The sequence below is a fragment of the Scyliorhinus torazame genome, chromosome 14 (genome assembly GCF_047496885.1).
Source record: "Scyliorhinus torazame isolate Kashiwa2021f chromosome 14, sScyTor2.1, whole genome shotgun sequence".
Classification (NCBI taxonomy): Eukaryota; Metazoa; Chordata; class Chondrichthyes; order Carcharhiniformes; family Scyliorhinidae; genus Scyliorhinus; species Scyliorhinus torazame.
Window position 1 is genome coordinate 145,237,690 of NC_092720.1, and position 19,498 is coordinate 145,257,187.

The 19,498-nt window shown below is 45.9% G+C and overlaps 1 protein-coding gene across 6 annotated transcripts in view; it reads left to right on the plus strand.

Annotated features, from left to right (window-relative positions):
• The window catches only part of LOC140390084 (solute carrier organic anion transporter family member 2A1-like), a 578,748-nt gene that overhangs the window by 234,686 nt on the left and 324,564 nt on the right, over window positions 1-19,498 (plus strand). For 5 of the 6 annotated variants that reach the window (XR_011934552.1, XR_011934553.1, XM_072474978.1 and 2 more), the window contains exon 5: window positions 18,801-18,899. The exons of the other annotated variant lie outside the window; for it this stretch is intronic. Coding sequence is in view for 3 of the 5 variants with exons in the window: in XM_072474978.1 (XP_072331079.1) it covers window positions 18,801-18,899 (99 nt within the window). In the remaining 2 variants the exon portion in view is untranslated. The remainder of the gene's footprint in view (window positions 1-18,800; window positions 18,900-19,498) is intronic. 6 annotated transcript variants of the gene reach the window in all.

Genomic DNA, 19,498 nt, shown 5'->3' on the forward strand with positions numbered 1-19,498 from the left:
AGCTTATCTATGTCCCTCTGTAACTTGTAACATCCTTCCGCACTGTCCACAACTCCACCGACTTTAGTGTCATCTGCAAATTTACTCACCCATCCTTCTACGCCCTCCTCCAGGTCATTTATAAAAATGACAAACAGCAGTGGCCCCAGAACAGATCCTTGTGGTACACCACTAGTAACTGGACTCCAGTCTGAACATTTCCCATCAACCACCACCCCTTGTCTTCTTCCAGCTAGCCAATTTCTGATCCAAACTGCTAAATCACCCTGAATCCCTTGCCTCCGTATTTTCTGCAGTAGCCTACCATGGGGAACCTTATCAAATGCTTTACTGAAATCCATATACACCACATCAACTGCTTTACCCTCATCCACCTGTTTGGTCACCTTCTCAAAGAACTCAATAAGGTTTGTGAGGCACGACCTACCCTTCACAAAACCGTGTTTACTATCTCTAATCAAATTATTCCTTTCCAGATGATTATATATCCTATCTCTTATAAACCTTTCCAAGATTTTTCCCACAACAGAAGTAAGGCTCACTGGTCTATAGTTACCAGGGTTATCTCTACTCCCCTTCTTGAACAAGTGGACAACATTTGCTATCCTCCAGCCTTCTGGCACTATTCCTGTCGACAAAGATGACTTAAAGATCAAGGCCAAAGGCTCAGCAATCTCCTCCCTAGCTTCCCAGAGAATCCTAGGATAAATCCCATCCGGCTCAGGTGACTTATCTATTTTCACACTTTCCAGAATTGCTAACACCTCCTCCTTATTAACCTCAAGCCCTTCTAGTCTAGTAGCCTGAACCTCAGTATTCTCCTCGACAACATTGTCTTTTTCCTGTTTGAATACTGATGGAAAATATTCATTTAGCACCTCTCCTATCTCCTCGGACTCCAAGCACAACTTCCCACTACTGTCCTTGACTGGCCCTACTCTTACCCTAGTCATTCTTTTATTCCTGACATATCAATAGAAAGCTTTAGGGTTATCCTTGATCCTCCCCGCCAAAGACTTCTTATGTCCCCTCCTGGCTCTTCTTAGCTCTCTCTTTAGGTCCTTCCTAACTTGTAACTCTCGAGCACCCTAACTGAACCTTCATGTCTCATCTTTACATAAGTCTCCTTCCTCTTGACAAGTGTTTCGACTGCTTTAGTAAACCACGGTTCCCTCACTCGACCACTTCCTCCCTGCCTGACAGGTACATACTTATCAAGGGCACGCAGTAGCTGTTCCTTGAACAAGCTCCACATTTCCATTGTGCCCATCCTCTGCAGTTTTCCTCTCCATCCGATGTATCCTAAGTCTTGTCTCATCGCATCATAATTGCCTTTCCCCCAGATATAACTCTTGCCCTGCGGTATATACCTGTCCCTTTCCATCACTAAAGTAAACATAATCGAATTGGGGTTATTATCACCAAAGTGCTCACCTACCTCCAAATCTAACACCTGTCCTGGTTCATTACCCAGTACCAAATCCAATATGGCCTCGCCTCTCATTGGCCTATCTACATACTGTGTCAGGAAACCCTCCTGCACACATTGGACAAAAACGGACCCATCTAATGTACTTGAACTATAGCGTTTCCAGTCAATATTTGGAAAGTTAAAGTCCCCCACAACAACTACCCTGTTGCTTTCGCTCCTATCCAGAATCATCTTTGCAATCCTCTCCTCTACATCTCTGGAACTTTTCAGAGGCCTATAGAAAACCCCTAACAGGGTGACCTCTCCTTTCCTGTTTCTAACCTCAGCCCATACTACCTCAGTAGACGAGTCCTCATCAAACGTCCTTTCTGCCACCGTAATACTGTCCTTGACTAACAATGCCACCCCTCCCCCCCCCCTTTTACCACCTTCCCTGAGCTTACTGAAATATCGAAATCCCGGCACCTGCAACAACCATTCCTGTCCCTGCTCTATCCATGTCTCCGAAATGGCCACAACATCGAAGTCCCAGGTACCAACCCATGCCACAAGTTCACCCACCTTGTTCCGGATGCTCCTGGCATTGAAGGAGACACACTTTAAACCACCTTCCTGCCTGCCGGTACACTCCTGCAACTTTGAAACCCTACTCATTACCTCACTACTCTCAACCTCCTGTATACTGGAGCTACAATTCAGGTTCCCAAGCCCCTGCTGAACTAGTTTAAACCCTCCCGAAGAGCATTAGCAAATTTTCCCCCCAGAATATTGGTACCCCTCTGGTCCAGATGCAGACCATCCCATTTGTAGAGGTCCCACCGACCCCAGAATGAGCCCCAATTATCCAGAAATCTGAAACCCTCCCTCCTGCACCATCCCTGTAGCCACGTGTTCAACTCCTCTCTCTCCCTATTCCTCGTCTCGCTATCACGTGGCACGGGTAACAACCCAGAGATAATAACTTTGTCTGTCCTAGATCTAAGTTTCCACCCTAGCTCCCTGAATTCCTGCCTTACATCCCCATCCCTTTTCCTACCGAAGTCATTGGTACCTATGTGGACCACGACTTGGGGCTGCTCCCCCTCCCCTTTAAGGATCCCGAAAACACGATCCGAGACATCACGCACCCTGGCACCTGGGAGGCAACACACCAACCGTGAGTCTCTCTCATTCCCACAGAATCTCCTATCTATCCCCCTAACTATGGAGTCTCCAATGACTAATGCTCTACTCCTCTCCCCCCTTCCCTTCTGAGCAACAGAGACAGACTCTGTGCCAGAGACCTGTACGCCATGGCTTAACCCTGCTAAGTCCCCCTCCCGAAAAGTATCCAAAGCGGTATACTTGTTACTAAGGGGAACGGCCACAGGGGATCCCTGTACTGACTGCTTCCTCCCAGCCCCTCTCACCGGCACTCATCTATCTTTATTCTTCGGAGTAACTACATCCCTGAAGCTTCTATCTATGACCACCTCTGCCTCCCGAATGATCCGAAGTTCATCCAACTCCAGCTCCATAATGCGGTTTCTGAGGAGCTGGAGATGGGTGCACTTCCCACAGATGAAATCAGCAGGGACACTGACAGTGTCCCTCACCTCAAACATTCTGCAGGCGGAACATTGCACTACCTTCCCTGTCATCCCCTCTAGATAAAAAAAAAGAAAGAAAGAACCTACCTGTTATTCATTCCCCTTCTCAGCAAGCACTCACTCAGCAACCTCTGCGCCCCGCACGATAACACCTGAGGGAAAATAAATAAAAACTACTTACCAGTCACCAGCCAATCCCTTACCTGCAAGCTGTGACTTCACTGTTCAACTTTCCACTTCTATCTGCCCTTGAGCCTTCCTCTTGATCCTTACAGCGGTTGTTTTTTTTGGTTAGAGGAGGGGGTAGGGAGGGAAACACTGAAGAAGTGTTTCGGGTTTAAGTGTCACTTGACAAGAGCTCCTCCACAAACCACCTCCAAGTTAGGGTGAGCACACGGACGTATGCAAATTTCCCCTGCAACGGCCAATCAGCAGCTCCGCTCTACTACTGTCCTCTGCTGGACCTTTTGGCAAGGTCATAGCTTCTAGAAGGTCTCGTACTTCATTTCCATTTTGGATGGGTGTACCTGCTATTGTGAAAAATCCTCTTTTTCTCCACAGATGGCCAAAATCATGTGCTACTCCAAAACCATATCTGGAGTCAGTTCTATCTCTTGCCATATGACATGCTTCTGTTAGTGCTTTTAATTTGGCCTGCTGAGCTGATGTACCTGGGGGCAAACGTCCTTCAGCTAATACTTCGTATGGGCCCACCCAGCTTTTCTGATACCCTTGTCAATAAAAGAGGAACCATCAGTGAGTAGGATTAAATCTCGGTTCTGCAGTGGTTCTTCTTCTAAGCGTACTTTTTCCATTTCCTCTATTATTTTCACACAGTCATGCCCTTCTCCCTCCCCTCTCCTTTGCTCCGCGGGAAGCGGGAGCAAAGATGATGGGTTAACAGAACTGGCTTTGTGAAAATATAGGTTGGGAGCTTTCAAAACTGCTGTCCATCTGGCTGATGTAATTTTTGACACTCTGTTCATAGATAGTGGAGAATGGACTGAGTGTGGACATTTAATGGTTAACTTTTGGTCTAGAATAAGGCCTGATGTCATCATTACAGCTTGACATGTGGCTTCCATGGCTCGTAAACAACTGCCAAATGCTAGTGCCACATTGTGAAGTTAAAGGGAATAGTACCCAACCGGTCTTAACTGATCAGCATGTTCTTGGGCTAGTACTGCAGTCATGTAACCATCTCTTTCATGAACAAACATGGGAAAAGGTTTTCCGTTGTTTGGAATACCTAAGGCTGGTGCTGAACACAAGACCTTTTTCACATTCAGAAATGATTGTTTTTGTTCAGAATTGAGTTTAACTTGATCTCATAGAATTTACAGTGCAGAAGGAGGCCATTCGGCCCATTGAGTCTGCACCGGCTCTTGGAAAGAGCACCCTACCCAAGGCCAACACCTCCACCCAATCCCCGTAACCCAGTATCCCCACCCAACGCTAAGGACAATTTATCATGGCCAATCCACCTAACCTGCACATCTTTGGACTGTGTGAGGAAACCGGAGCACCCGGAGGAAACCCACGCACACACGGGGAGGATGTGCAGACTCCGCACAGACAGTGACCCAAGCCGGAATCTGCCCTGGGACCCTGGAGCTGTGAAGCAATTGTGCTAACCACAATGCTACCGTGCTGCCCAATCTCTTGATTTTCTGTTTATTTTAAAAAATCATTTAATGGCTGACATAACTGAGTATAAGAATCAATCCAATTTCTGTTAAAATTACAGAGTCCCAAGAAAGATCTGACTTGCTGTACAGTTGAGGGTTCTTTAGCTGCTTTGATGGCAGCTGTTCTGTTCTGCCTTTGGAAATTTTCTGACCCAAATAAACAACTTCTTCCTGGGCAATTTGTGCTTTGGCAAAGCTAGCTTTTTGACCATTAGTACTGAGATGGATCAAATCCACCCGTAAGTCTTTTTCATGATCATCTTTATTGATGGAGGCTATCAGAACATCATCTACATACTTGATAATGGTGGAAGGCAGATCAGGCAGTTTCCTGAGATGATTCTGCAGAGCCATGTGGTAAACAGTTGGGCTATTGTGAAAACCTTGCGGTAGTCTAGTCCGTGTGTACTGTTGCTGATTAACTGTCAAAGCAAACCATGGTTGTACTTGTTTAGCTAGTGGTACTGACCAGAAGCCGTTTGCCATATCAATAATTGAAAACCATTGAAGGTCAAGAGTTAAAGATTGTAGAGGATCTGCCACTAAAGGAGCTTTTCTGACAATGAATTGATTTGCCTTTCTATAGTCAATAGTGAGGCGCCATGTGCCATTAGCCTTTTTTACAGGCCATACAGGGCTGTTTGATGAACTGTGAATGCGTACTAAAATACCCCTTTGATGTACCATCAATTGACGACAGACGAGGAGTCGGGAGAGAAACTGTGGCTTTAATCAGCTTAAAGACACCCAGAATGAGGGCAGGGCTGGAGGTTGGTCACTTTTATACATGAGCCCCAAGGGAGGAGCCACAGGTGGAGCCAGCAGGGACAAGCCAGGCATGTAACAATACAACAGTACAATACAATACAATACAATACCACATTCATCCCCTGTTAAAATAAAGAGTCCGGCGGGATTGAAGTGGACGAGTTGAGTTATAGATCGAGTCTGTCGGGGGCTTTGACTTTCCGCTGTGACTGCCTCAGTCCCGGCTGTGGTGTGGATATTGGTGTCGGATGAGATGTTGAGGCCTGCGTGTCCAGGAGCGTGTCGTCTTCTGCGTCTCGTAGTAGATGAGTAACAATGGGGGGAGACGGTGTAGGGTCAGGGGTAGTGGTAATGGTCACTGGGGAACCTGCGGGTGCCAAATCCCGAAGGGAGACTGTGTCCTCCCGCCCGTCATGGTGTGCCACGTAGCCATATTGGGGGTTAGCATGGAGGAGAAGGATCTTTTCGACCAGTGGATCCGACTTATGGCTCCTCGCATGCTTCCGGAGGAGGACGGACCCTGGGACCGTCAGCCAGGACGGGAGCGAGACCCCTGAGGTGGACTTCCTGGGGAAAACAAACATCCTCTCATGAGGGGTCACATTGGTGGTGGTACACAGGAGCGACCGGATGAAGGGGGTGCATCGGGAAGGACCTCCTGCCAGCGGGGGACAAGGAGACCTCTAGACCGTAGGGCAAGAAGGACGGCCTTCCAGACCGTCGCGTTCTCCCTCTCCACCTGTCCATTTCCCCGGGGGTTGTAGCTGGTAGTCCTGCTTGAGGCAATGCCCTTGCTAAGCAGGAACTGATGCAGCTCATCACTCATGAAAGAGGAACCCGGATCACTATGGATATAGGTGGGGAAACGGAACAAGGTGAAGAGGCCGTGCAGGGCCTTGATGACTGTGGCAGAGGTCATGTCAGGGCATGGTATGGTGAAAGGGAAATAATTTGATCTCTTGGCATGAGTGGATTTGATCGAACATTTGTGCAAACGTTTTGTAGCGTGATTGCTCCACTGATGGACTTGCTTAAGAAACGGCGAAAATTTCAATGAACAGCGGACTTTCGACAGGCATTTGACTGCCTGAAAGCTGTGATAACCAATGCGCATATGTTGGAGAATTACAAGGGACTCTATGATCAGATTGAACTAAAGTCTCTGACTTTAAAGAGAGATGCTGAGGCGTAGCACAATGGATGGATCGTGCGGAGACCTTCTTGTTCAAAGAGACTGTTAATTGAGAAGGATTTCAGTTGGAGGAAGAAGAGCAAAAAAAACTGGACTATATTATTATACCTGTTTGCGTGTGTTGTGTTTTGAAACGAACAAGTATATTTACTGTGTGCATTTCTTAAAGGATAGTGCGAAGGTGAAAAATGAAACCATCTTGAAGTTGATCGTTTATTTTTTTTCTTGGGGGAGGTGTCACGTGAGAGTACCCTTTAAGAAATGGGTGTTTAAGAAATGTACCTTTAAGAAATGGAGCTGCTCATGTTACCGGAGCGATGTCAGAGTGTGGGTGGAGCTGAGCTCTACTTCTGCTTTTGTGGTTTCCGTTTGAGAATGCTTTGGTGTGTCTGTGTTTTTCAGTGAGCTGAATCTGAAGTTAAAAGTAAGCTGCACTGCTGTGATCTCTGCCATCAAAAGACTATCTATGGATCATTTGGCTGAACTCAGAATTGTAAAAAGATCTCAGTATTGAATATATATCTAATGTGCTCCTGTTTGAAGGTTTGTTAAGTCTTTTGGATGTTAAAAGGACAGCATACAGGTTATTTAGTATTGTATTCTTTGGGGATGTATTTGATTTACTGGTTGCTAAGATATTCACTGTTTGTTTTAAAAAGGTTAACTTGAGTTCATAGAGTAAACATTGTTTTGTTTTAAAAAAACACTGGTCCATGTCTGCTGCACCGTGAGTGAGCCGTGTGCCCCCCATACCACAATCTATTAAAAGTTGTGAGTCAGGTGAACTCCATCATACACTTTGGGATTCTCTAAACCCTGACCCATAACAGTAGTCATCAATGATGTTGAGGAAGTACACGTTACAGTCAGTGGAGGGGAGGGGCCCTTTGAAATCGATGCTGAGACGCTCAAAGGAGCGTGAGGCCTTTACCAGGTGTACTCTGTCTGGCCGATAGAAGTGCTGCGCATTCTGTGCAGACCTGGGAGTCACTGGTCATGGTCCTGACCTCTGCGATGGAGTAAGGCAGGTTGCGGGCCTTGATGAAGTGGAAGAACCGGGTGACCCCTGGGTGACAGAGGTCACTTGCGGAGGGCCCAAAATCGGTCAACTTGTGCGCCAGCACATGTACCGCAGGATAGGGCATCTGGGGACTCGTTGAGCTTCCCAGGTCGATACAAGATATCATAATTATAGGTGGAGAGTTTGATCCTCCACCTTAGGATTTTGTCATTCTTGATCTTGTCCCGCTGTGTGTTATTGAACATGAAGGCAACCGACCGTTAGTCAGTGAGGGGAATGAATTGCCTGCCGGCCAGGTAATACCTCCAATGTCACACAGCTTCCACAATGGTTTGAGCTTTCTTTTTGAAGGAGGAGTGTTGAATTTCTCCTTATTGTATGTGAAGTTAAGGAGTTTGGCGGTGTGGAGGAATTTTTGGAGGTTGGCGTAAGGTCCTGCTGTTCATGGCCACGGATGGTGACACTATTCAGATACGGGAACGTGGCCCGCAACCAGTACTTGTCAACCATTCGGTCTGTCTCCCGTTGGAAGACCGAGACCCCATTGGTGACGCCGAAGGGGACCCTGAGAAAGTGGTAGAGGCGGCCATCTGCCTCAAAGGCAGTGTATTGGCGGTCCTCCGGGTAGATAAGGAGCTGGTGGTACGCGGACTTCAAGTCAATGGTGGAGAAGACTCGGTACTGCGCAATCTGAATAACCATGTCAGATATGAGGAGAAGAGGGTACGCATCGAGCTGTGTGTACCGGTTGATGGTCTGACTGTAGTCGATGACCATCCGGTGCTTCTCACCAGTTTTGACGACCACTACTTGGGCTGTCCAGGGGCTAGTACTGGCCTCTAGGATCCCTTCCCGCAGGAGTTGCTGGACCTCCAAACTGATAAAGGCCTTGTCCCGAGAACTGTGTCGTCTGTTCCTCGTGGCGATGGGCTTACAGTCCGGGGTGAGGTTAGCGAAGTGCGGTTTGCATTCTGCGCAGACCTGGGACGATTTTAAGGGTCGAGAGACTACATATGGTGAGGGGGGGGCAGGGGTCCATCGAACTCCAAGGTAAGACTTTTGAGGTGGCACTGGAAGTCAAGACCTAGTAGCACGGCAGTGCAGAGTTTTGGGAGGATGTAGAGTTTGAACCCTTTGAACTCAACGCCCGTACTGTAAGGGTTGCAACACAGTACCCACAGACTTCCACGGAATGAGATTCGGAAGCCAGAGAAATTTTCTGGGTCACGGGTAATATTGAGAGGGAGCAGCGCAGTACCGTATCTGGGTGAATAAAACTCTCTGTGCACCCGGAGTCGAACAGGCAGGTCGTCTCGTGACCGTTGATCCGGCCTGACGTCATGGATTTGGCGAGGTGATGTGGTCGTGACTGGCCGAGGGTGATGGAAGTGATCTTGGGAAGGTGGGCGGGCCGATCAGATGAGCAGGGGTTCCAGGAGGCGACGGGGTGATTCAAAGATGGCGGCCCCCGCGGGTTGCACGTGGCGGGCGTCGTCAAAGATGGCGGCCCCCACGGGTCGCATGTGGCGGATGGCATCAAAGATGGCGACCCCCGCAGGTCGCATGTGGCGGGTGGCGTCGAAGATGGTGGCCAAGATGGCGGGCTCCACGGGTTGCACGTGGCGGGTGGCGTCAAAGGTGGCAGCCCCCACGGGTCGCACGTGGCGGGTGGTGTTGAAGAAGGCGGCCCACACAAGTTAAACGCAGCGCTGCTGGGCTTACAAACAGGTCGGGCCTGGCAGACTTTAGAGAAGTGGCCCTTCTTACCGCACCCATTGCAGATCGCGCTCCTCGCTGGGCAGCGTTGCCTGGGGTGCTTAGCTTGGTCACAGAAGTTGCATTTTGGGCCTCCGGGATTGGCAGGTTGCTGCACGGCACAGGCTTGCGGCGCCCCCAGGTCGGGTGATGGCGGTGCCCACGACGTCCACGAGGATGCCGCGTGGTCGGAGCTGTAGGCATCCAAGTTGCGGAAGGCCACTTCTAATGAGTCCGAAATCCGTACTGTTTCTTGGAGGTCGAATGTACCCCCTTCTAGTAGGCACTGGCGGATGTAATTCGATTTTATGCCTACGACATAGGCGTCCCGTATCAGCATCTCTGTCAGCCGATACCACCTTACAACTGCAGTTCCGGCCGAGTACCCGCAATGCGTGCAGAAATTCGGCTTGCGATTATCCGGGGCACTGTCGCCTCATGGCAAGGAGATGCCTAGCATACACCCCATCGACTCCCTTAACATACTGTCCTTTCAACAGCGTTATCGCAACCTTGTACGAGTCAGCGTCCCTGATGATAAGGAATACTTACGGGCTCACGCGGGAGTTGAGGATTTGCAGCTTGTGGGTCTCGGCAACGGCGATCGCGGAGGGCTTGACGTACGATTTGAAGCAATGTAGCCAGTGTTCAAACGTAATAGTGGCGTCGGCTGCTTGGGAGTCCAGCTCCAGGCGATCAGGTTTTAGCGATGGATCCATCTGAAAATTTTAAGCTGATTAAATCGATGTATCATCAATTGACGACAGATGAGGAGACAGGAGAGAAACTGTGGCTTTAATCAGCTTAAAGACACTGGCTGGCAGCCGATCCCAGAATGAGGGCAGGGCTGGACGTTGGCCACCTTTATACATGAGCCCAAGGGGAGGAGCCACAGGCAGAGCCAGCAGTGACAATACAACAGTACAATACAAATCAGTGGTTTACCACATCCTTTCTTCAAGTTGTTCTATTATAGATAGAATGCCTTGAATTGAAGTTTTATTAATAGGGTATTGTTTGGTATAAGGCAGAGTGGATCCCATAAAAGTGACTGATTCAATTTTTAAAAGACCGCAATCATTTTTGTCAATAGCCCAAATTGGATGATTTTGTATTTCATCTTTTTTGATGTGTCTAATGGTTTTTCCATGATTTAAATTGAGTGAAGAATTTAGTTGTGATAAGATTTGGGGCAGCACGGTAGCATTGTGGATAGCACAATTGCTTCACAGCCCCAGGTTCGATTCCGGCTTGGGTCACTGTCTGTGCGGAGTCTGCACATCCTCCCCGTGTGTGCGTGGGTTTCCTCCGGGTGCTCCGGTTTCCTCCCACAGTCCAAAGATGTGCAGGTTAGATGGATTGGCCATGATAAATTGCCCTTAGTGTCCAAAATTGCCCTTAGTGTTGGGTGGGGTTACTGGGTTATGGGGATAGGGTGGAGGTGTTGACCTTGGGTAGGGTGCTCTTTCCAAGAGCCGGTGCAGACTCGATGGGCCGAATGGCCTCCTTCTGCACTGTAAATTCTTATGATCTATAAGATGTCTATACCTAGAAGTGCTTGTGTTACCGGACCTACCCATATTGATGCCATCAGTTGATGCGGTCCAAATTCTAAAAGCAGTGGTTTAGTCTTCCGAATAGTGATAGAGTCTCCTCCTGCAGCAAAAGCTTTAATTTTACCTGCAGTTAGGGGAAAGAAAGCAGCATACTGTTCAGTAACACCAGTAAGTTCAGCTCCAGTGTCAAATAAGAAATCGATATGAATACCTCCCACTCTTAGTGAAATATATAGTGCATCATTTTTCTGTTCCAAAAGTGCATGTAGAGAAAAATGGAAAGAATCATCAAGAGTGGGGTCCAGTAGTTTTTTGAATGATCATACAGAGAACACCTTTGAGATGGAGGACAGCTGTTTAACGTTTCGTTCATCGCATTGTCGTCATCGTGTATGTCTCTACGTGGGTACGGTTCGTCCCTACGTGGGTAAGGTTCCTCCCTACGTGGAAACGGCTGTGAGGGCCTAGAATCCCTGTATGTAAGTCTGGGTGTGTCTTGTTGGAACGTAACCCTAGGTGCATCTTGTTTGTGCGCGTTACGTAATTGACCATGAGGTGGAAACGTATCGTAGTGAACATTGTCTACATCAGTATCATCTTTCGAATCCATCCGTTGTTCATGATAGCATGTTGCCATCCAGTGTCCTACTCTAGAATTTCGGCGGGGGCGGCGTGCAGGGGCCTGTCGGGAGGTGAGTATTTGCTTTAAAAACACTGACCTTGCAGGAGCAGCCCTTAGAATTTTGGCAGGAGCGGCGTGCAGGGGCCTGTCGGTATTTGCTTGAAAAACACTTACCTGGTCCCGTTTCTGTTCTTCTTTTCTGTGTTATTTTTTTTTTTATATATATAAGGCGGGAACCGGAAGTTCGACCCGGAACCGGAAGTTCGGCCCACGGACTTCTGGGAAGGTTCCCCCACCACTACATTCTGGTGGAGAGGAAACCACCACCCGCCCCCCTCCTCTAACCTAATAATAAGACCCATTGGTGTGAGGTAAGTGCCATATTTACATTATTATTTTTTTTAAAATTTATTTATTAATTAGATCTTGGTTGGAAGTTAGAGGGATGGCAGGGAAGGGAGTGCAATGTTCCTCCTGCAGGATGTTTGAGGTGAGGGATGCCGTTAGTGTCCCTGTTGATTTTACCTGCAGGAGGTGCAGCCATCTCCAGCTCCTCCAAGACCGAGTTAGGGAACTGGAGCTGGAGCTGGATGAACTTCGGATCATTCGGGAGGCAGAGGGGGTCATAGATAGCAGTTTCAGGGAATTAGTTACACCAAAGATTGGAGATAGATGGGTAACTGATGATGGAAAGGGATAAGTATACACCGCAGGGCAAGAGTTATAGCTGGGGGAAGGGCAATTATGATGCCATTAGACGTGACTTGGGGGGGATAAGGTGGAGAAGTAGGCTGCAAGTGTTGGGCACACTGGACAAGTGGGGCTTGTTCAAGGATCAGCTACTGCGTGTTCTTGATAAGTATGTACCGGTCAGGCAGGGAGGAAGGCGTCGAAAGGGGGAACCGTGGTTTACCAAGGAAGTGGAATCTCTTGTTAAGAGGAAGAAGGAGGCCTATGTGAAGATGAGGTGTGAAGTTTCGGTTGGGGCGATGGATAGTTACAAGGTAGCGAGGAAGGATCTAAAGAGAGAGCTAAGACGAGCAAGGAGGGGACATGAGAAGTATTTAGCAGGAAGGATCAAGGAAAACCCAAAAGCTTTCTATAGGTATGTCAGGAATAAGCGAATGACTAAGGAAAGAGTAGGACCAGTCAAGGACAGGGATGGGAAATTGTGTGTGGAGTCTGAAGAGATAGGCGAGATACTAAATGAATATTTTTCGTCAGTATTCACTCGTGAAAAAGATAATGTTGTGGAGGAGAATGCTGAGCCCCAGGCTAATAGAATAGATGGCATTGAGGTACGTAGGGAAGAGGTGTTGGCAATTCTGGACAGGCTGAAAATAGATAAGTCCCTGGGACCTGATGGGATTTATCCTAGGATTCTCTGGGAGGCCAGGGAAGAGATTGCTGGACCTTTGGCTTTGATTTTTATGTCATCATTGGCTACAGGAATAGTGCCAGAGGACTGGAGGACAGCAAATGTGGTCCCTTTGTTCAAAAAGGGGAGCAGAGACAACCCCGGCAACTATAGACCGGTGAGCCTCACGTCTGTAGTGGGTAAAGTCGGTGGTGTTGTCGATAGTGTGGAAGGATGTAGCAGGTTACAGAGGGATATAGATAAGCTGCAGAGCTGGGCTGAGAGGTGGCAAATGGAGTTTAATGTAGAGAAGTGTGAGGTGATTCACTTTGGAAGGAATAACAGGAATGCGGAATATTTGGCTAATGGTAAAATTCTTGGAAGTGTGGATGAGCAGAGGGATCTCGGTGTCCATGTACATAGATCCCTGAAAGTCGCCACCCAGGTTGATAGGGTTGTGAAGAATGCCTATGGAGTATTGGCCTTTATTAGTAGAGGGATTGAGTTCCGGAGTCATGAGGTCATGTTGCAGCTGTACAAAAACCTGGTACGGCTGCATTTGGAGTATTGCGTACAGCTCTGGTCACCTCATTATAGGAAGGACGTGGAAGCTTTGGAACGGGTGCAGAGGAGATTTACCAGGATGTTGCCTGGTATGGAGGGAAAATCTTATGAGGAAAGGCTGATGGACTTGAGGTTGTTTTCGTTAGAGAGAAGAAGGTTAAGAGGAGACTTAATAGAGGCATACAAAATGATCAGGGGGTTGGATAGGGTGGACAGTGAGAGCCTTCTCCCGCTGATGGAAATGGCTAGCACGAGGAGACATAGCTTTAAACTGAGGGGTAATAGATATAGGACAGAGGTCAGAGGTAGGTTCTTGACGCAAAGAGTGGTGAGGCCGTGGAATGCCCTACCTGCAACAGTAGTGAACTCGCCAACATTGAGGGCATTTAAAAGTTTATTGGATAAGCATATGGATGATAATGGCATAGTGTAGGTTAGATGCCTTTTGTTTTTTGACTTCCCATGTCGGTGCAACATCGTGGGCCGAAGGGCCTGGACTGCACTGTATCGTTCTATGTTCTACCGCAGAAAAGACATTGTGGCATTTCCTTTCGTGATTTTAATGGAGCAAGGGTACATGTTTGCCCTGATGCTTGTGGTGAAATTGTCGTTACTGCTGATATTCCTGCAGGCGCAGCAACAGCGGGTAGAGCAAGACCTGCTGCTGGAGCAGCAGGTAACATAGGCTGAAATTGACCAACGGGTGACATGGGCTGGATTTGAGCAATAGGCTGCATTTGAGCAGGTACCAAACAGCTGCATTTGAGCAGCTGCAGTGTTAAAGATTGCCGGGTTGTGCAAACCACAATCTATTTGCATCGGTCAACTATGTCCCGATATGTGCCAGCTGTGGCCCAAGCTGGTAAAACTAAATTCAAGGCAGCAGAAACTTCAGGTTTAACACCGGTTATAAAAGCCGTTTTTGATGGACTTAAAGTGCTTGCGTCCCACGTGTCAGTTTCCTGTTCAAGTGTCATTCCTGAATATTCCATCCAAGTATGTAAAAATCTTTCCTCCAAATCCTGAATATCTTCGTTATATTTTTGAATGCAAGATGTGATCTTAGACCAATCGGTCCTCGGGCAGCAAAATTTTAATAGCCAATTCTTGACTGCTAGCCAACCAGCTTCTAAATTTTGCAAATCATTTCCAAGGGCAACTTCTACCTCTGTTCTAAGAGTTGAAATGACACGAATGCCAAACATGATAGTCAGAATTTGTACTCCATCAAATACGTGAAGACTGTAAATGGATTGTAAGCTGTGAATTCTATCCCATGTGGTCATACTTTTAGGGTGTGGAAGATTTTTGGACCATTCGTCAATTTTTTCAGGGTCTGCTGGTTCATGAATCCAATGATGACCAAATATGATTCTAGTGATAGTTTCACCTCCTTCTTCTATTTTTTTGCTTCCAACTCTAACCTGTTTGCGTTTTAAAGAGGCTAGTCAAGTTAATTTAGTATTTTGCCTTGTAGGAATATCTGTTGCATCACTATCTTCATCTGATTCAACTGACAAATGAATTTTAGATTTTAATGTAGTCCTGACACTTGATTTCGGCTGTGCTATTGCCGATTGTGCTACTGGGGCTGCTTGCTTAGTGTGAGCTGTTCGTTCAGCTGCTGGTCGAATCTGAGCTGTGCTTTGCTTTAAATTCTGAGCTGCAAGACTGTCTGTCAGGATTTTGCAGTGTTCTGTTAAATTGTCCATTCCTTCTTCTAAAACAGATCTTTCTTCGATTAACTTGCAATTTTCAAGTTCAATTCGCTCAGTTTTTGACTGCAACTGTTAGTATTTTGACTCCATTTCAAAAACTTGATGTTACAATTCTTGCTATTTGAAAAGATAGCTGCTGGATTTTAGAGGCTTTGTTTTCCAATCCTGTTCTAATTTCATCATAATGCTCAAGTTTGGATTTTGCATCTCGTAATTCCTCAACAACTGCAATAAGTTGATCTTTAGTGGAAATAAGCTCATGATCACTTTTATTTTTAATAGTTATTTCTTGCTGTCTGCATATTTGTCCCATAATTGCCAGGGACCATTTTGCACTTTCTGCACCGTGCAATACACCATTTGTATTTTCCCCATGCTCTCTTGATATTATCGAAGGACCACTGTCCTCTCGGGATATCATACTATGATTCAATTTTTCTTGAGATTTCACATAGGTCAAATTGTCTACAAATGAATGACCCAAAATCTCCCAACATATCTTCAATAGAGACATCTGGTACCCCACTACCCCCCTTGGACGTCGTGGGGAGTAATTTTCTGCCTGCTAAAGGCTCTGAATCTATCTTAGGATCTGGATCAGCCATATATTCAACCTTTCACCTAACTTTTTCTTGGTCGCTGACTGTGTGTAGACTGTGTTAGTCTCAACGACCGGCACCTGATTGATTTAACACAGTCTATAAAAATGTCCTTTCCAGGGGTCGAAGCACTGATTGATACGGCTTTAAGAATGGGTGAAAAAGATATTCCTTACCCCAGTCTAGCCATCTTCTTCCTGGCTGGCTCCACCGATTATTGCCGAAGCTCCCGAACATCTCCGATGTCGTCCAATCTTGTCTCAGAACTCCTCCCCTCCTGCCAACCACGCAAAGTTGATAGGTCGACCATCCGGATTCAGCTGCACTTTGCAAATCACTAATTCTCAGCAGACATTTAAGATAAAACTTCTCAGGTGCAAATAAGAATTGTTTTATTTGTCTTCTATTGATTCTAATTGAAAGTAATTTAAAAGGCAATACGTAGACAATTGAAACTTTCAAAGAATCACAGAAATGATTTTCTTACTTAGGCAAACAGCTCGCAAGAACTTTAGAAGTCAAAGTCTGAAAAATGAAATATGAAGACAGATTGATTCCAGAAAGAGAGAGAAATCCAGCTAAAAATGGCCGACCAAAACGTCACAGTTACACTGTATCATATCTGTCTTTAGCCAACTAATTACACCCCTACATAATCCTAATTGGTTTGGGTTAGATTCAAATACATTTGATTTGATGGTAAGCTGTCCATCTTTAATGTGCAACATGAACCTGAAATGAATTCCTGTATGAGTTATGGAATGCTGTTATCGCAAATAACCTGAACTGGTTTGTTACTAAATACAATAGCGCCTTTAGGTTCCTGTGGCATTGCCATGGAGACTGCCCTGTCCTTGGTCACTTTATCTTGCAATTGTATTTGTTAGCTGAGTAGGAATTTCTGTTTGCTGCTCTGTTCTTGAAATGCTGAATGTGTGTTTTTTAATGACCTGAGGTTATGAGTGATTCAGTAGACCAGGGGCTGAATACTAAATAGCTATCTTTCGAACTTTCACTTTTACCTAGTAGATGTATTTAGGAAACAGCGGGCTTCTGCAGGTGTAGTCCATCCTGTCCAGGTGATTTATCGACCTTCAGACCTTTCAGTTGTCCCAGATCCTTCTCCTTAGTGATGGCCCCTGCACTCACCTCTGCCCCCTGATTCTCCTGGAGCTCTGGCATCCCACTGGTGTCTTCCATCGCTGCACATCTTTGGGTTTGTGGGGGTGAGACCCATGCAGTCATGGGGACAATGTGCAAACTCCACATAGACAGTGATCCGGGGCAGCATAGAACCTGGGTCCTCGGTGCCATGAGGCAGAATTGCTAACCACTGCACCATCGTGCCGCCCAAATCTGCAGGAAGAAAAAATCCTATACCACTCTTGGAGATTTTAGATATCAAATTAAAAAAATTATTGACAAAATTAAAAGAAAACTTGAACATGTAAGATGATACTTACTTCATGCGGCACATTGGCACAATGGTTAGCACTGCTGACTCACGCACCGAAGACCCGGGTTCGATCCTGGCTCCAGATCACTGTCCGTGTGGAGTTTGCACATTCTCTCTGTGTCTATGTGGAACTCACTCCGCAAAACCCAAAGATGTACAGGGTAGGTGAATGGCCACGCTAAATTGCCCCTTAGTTGGAAAAAAAAAATTTGGGTTCTCCAAATTTATTTTTAAAAAAGATTATACTTACATTTTGGTAGGAAAAACAGCAAAAGGGATCATTATTTAAATGATAAAATATTAAAACATGCTGCTGTGCAGAGAGACCTGGGTGTGCTATTGCATGAGTCGCAAAAAGTTGGTTTACAGGTGCAACAGGTGATTAAGAAGGCAAATGGAGTTTTGTCCTTCATTGCTAGAGGGATGGAGTTTAAGACTAGGGAGGTTATGCTGCAATTGTATAAGGTGTTAGTGAGGCCACACCTGGAGTATTGTGTTCAGTTTTGGTCTCCTTATCTGAGACTGGACGTACTGGCGCTGGAGGGTGTGCAGAGGAGATTTACTAGGTTAATACCAGAGCTGAAGGGGTTGGATTACGAGGAGAGGTTGAGTAGACTGGGGCTGTACTCGTTGAAATTTCGAAGGATGCGGGAGGATCTTATAGAAACATATAAAATTATGAAGGGAATAGATAGGATAGATGCGGGCAGGTTGTTTCCACTGGGGGGTGAAAGCAGAACTAGCGGGCATAGTCCCAAAATAAGGGGAAGTAGATTTAGGACTGAGTTTAGGAGGAACTTCTTCACCCAAAGAGTTGTGAATCTATGCTTGCCCAGTGAAGCAGTTGAGGCTCCTTCATTAAATATTTTTAAGATAAAGAAAGATAGTTTTTTGAGGAATAAAGGGATTAAGGGTTATGGTGTTCGGGCTGGAAAGTGGATCTGAGTCCACAAAAGATCAGCCATGATCTCATTGAATGGTGGAGCAGGCTCGAGGGGCCAGGTGGCCTACTCCTGCTCCTAGTTCTTATGTTCTTATGTTCAAAGTTAAAGGTATTCCTCCTGATATCACCCAAAATATTTCTGCTTAGTTAACCTCATAACCAAACATTCACTTTCAAGCAACAGTCCCTACAGATGCTTGGTATTTAAATATTCCAATGATATTATCATAAGGCATCCATTGTTGCTAATGGTAGCTATTTCACAAGGCTTCTCCCTCTCTCTCAAAGTTTGTACTGAACCTTAGTTTTGGAACAGACATACAGTTTTTTGAGGTTGGCTGGAGCTTATTTATGTCAAATATAAATATTATATTCCAATTGCCTTCAGTTTAATTAAATTAATTACACCAACCCCTCACATAAACACACACACACATACAGGCCCCCACTCCTATTTAACACTATACTGTAGTAATAATGAGGAAATATGATATTTCTTTACGTGCTATTAACTCTTGGCTTTCCTCTTCACTTCTCCAGCCATCCTGTTTGCAATTTCTGTCTTTGGGCCTTCCTTCGGGTACTTACTGGGGTCGGTGATGTTACGTTTATTTGTGGATTTCGACAGGGTGAACCCAGGTAGGTGGAATCCATTCAAAAATGCTGTGGCCATAACTGGACAGAGAAATGAAACAAACCCTTTAATATATCTGACAACAATCCAAATTACATTGTGCTTTCCAAAGGAAATGCCTGCTTTGTCAGTTTGAATGTAGCAGAAAATATTACTTTATAAAGTGATAAATATGCACATTTTTGCTCCATTATTTCAGCACACTTAATTATTCATAATTTATCCAATTACTTTTCAAATAGCATAGAAATAAACTGCAGATATTTCTAACATTTAATCATCCATCTTGTGTGGAAATTATTGTATCTATTCCTCTCCCAATTTACTCACAATCACATGCATAGCTGCCAGATGAACTTCACCAGTACAAATAAAATCACACACACTTCCAATATCTCTATTAAATACTTGGCTACCCAGTTTACAGCATTGACACACATGAGTAGATGATGAATTGAATAAAGCATACACTCCCTGACTTGAGTTAATTGTCAGCTACTCAAAGGTTGCTATATATTGATTTTTTTTTGACTTGTTTGTGAGTATGAAACTGAGAGGTCTGAGCCCAGCCTGAAATTGGGCTTAAATACTGAGATTTAGGTGA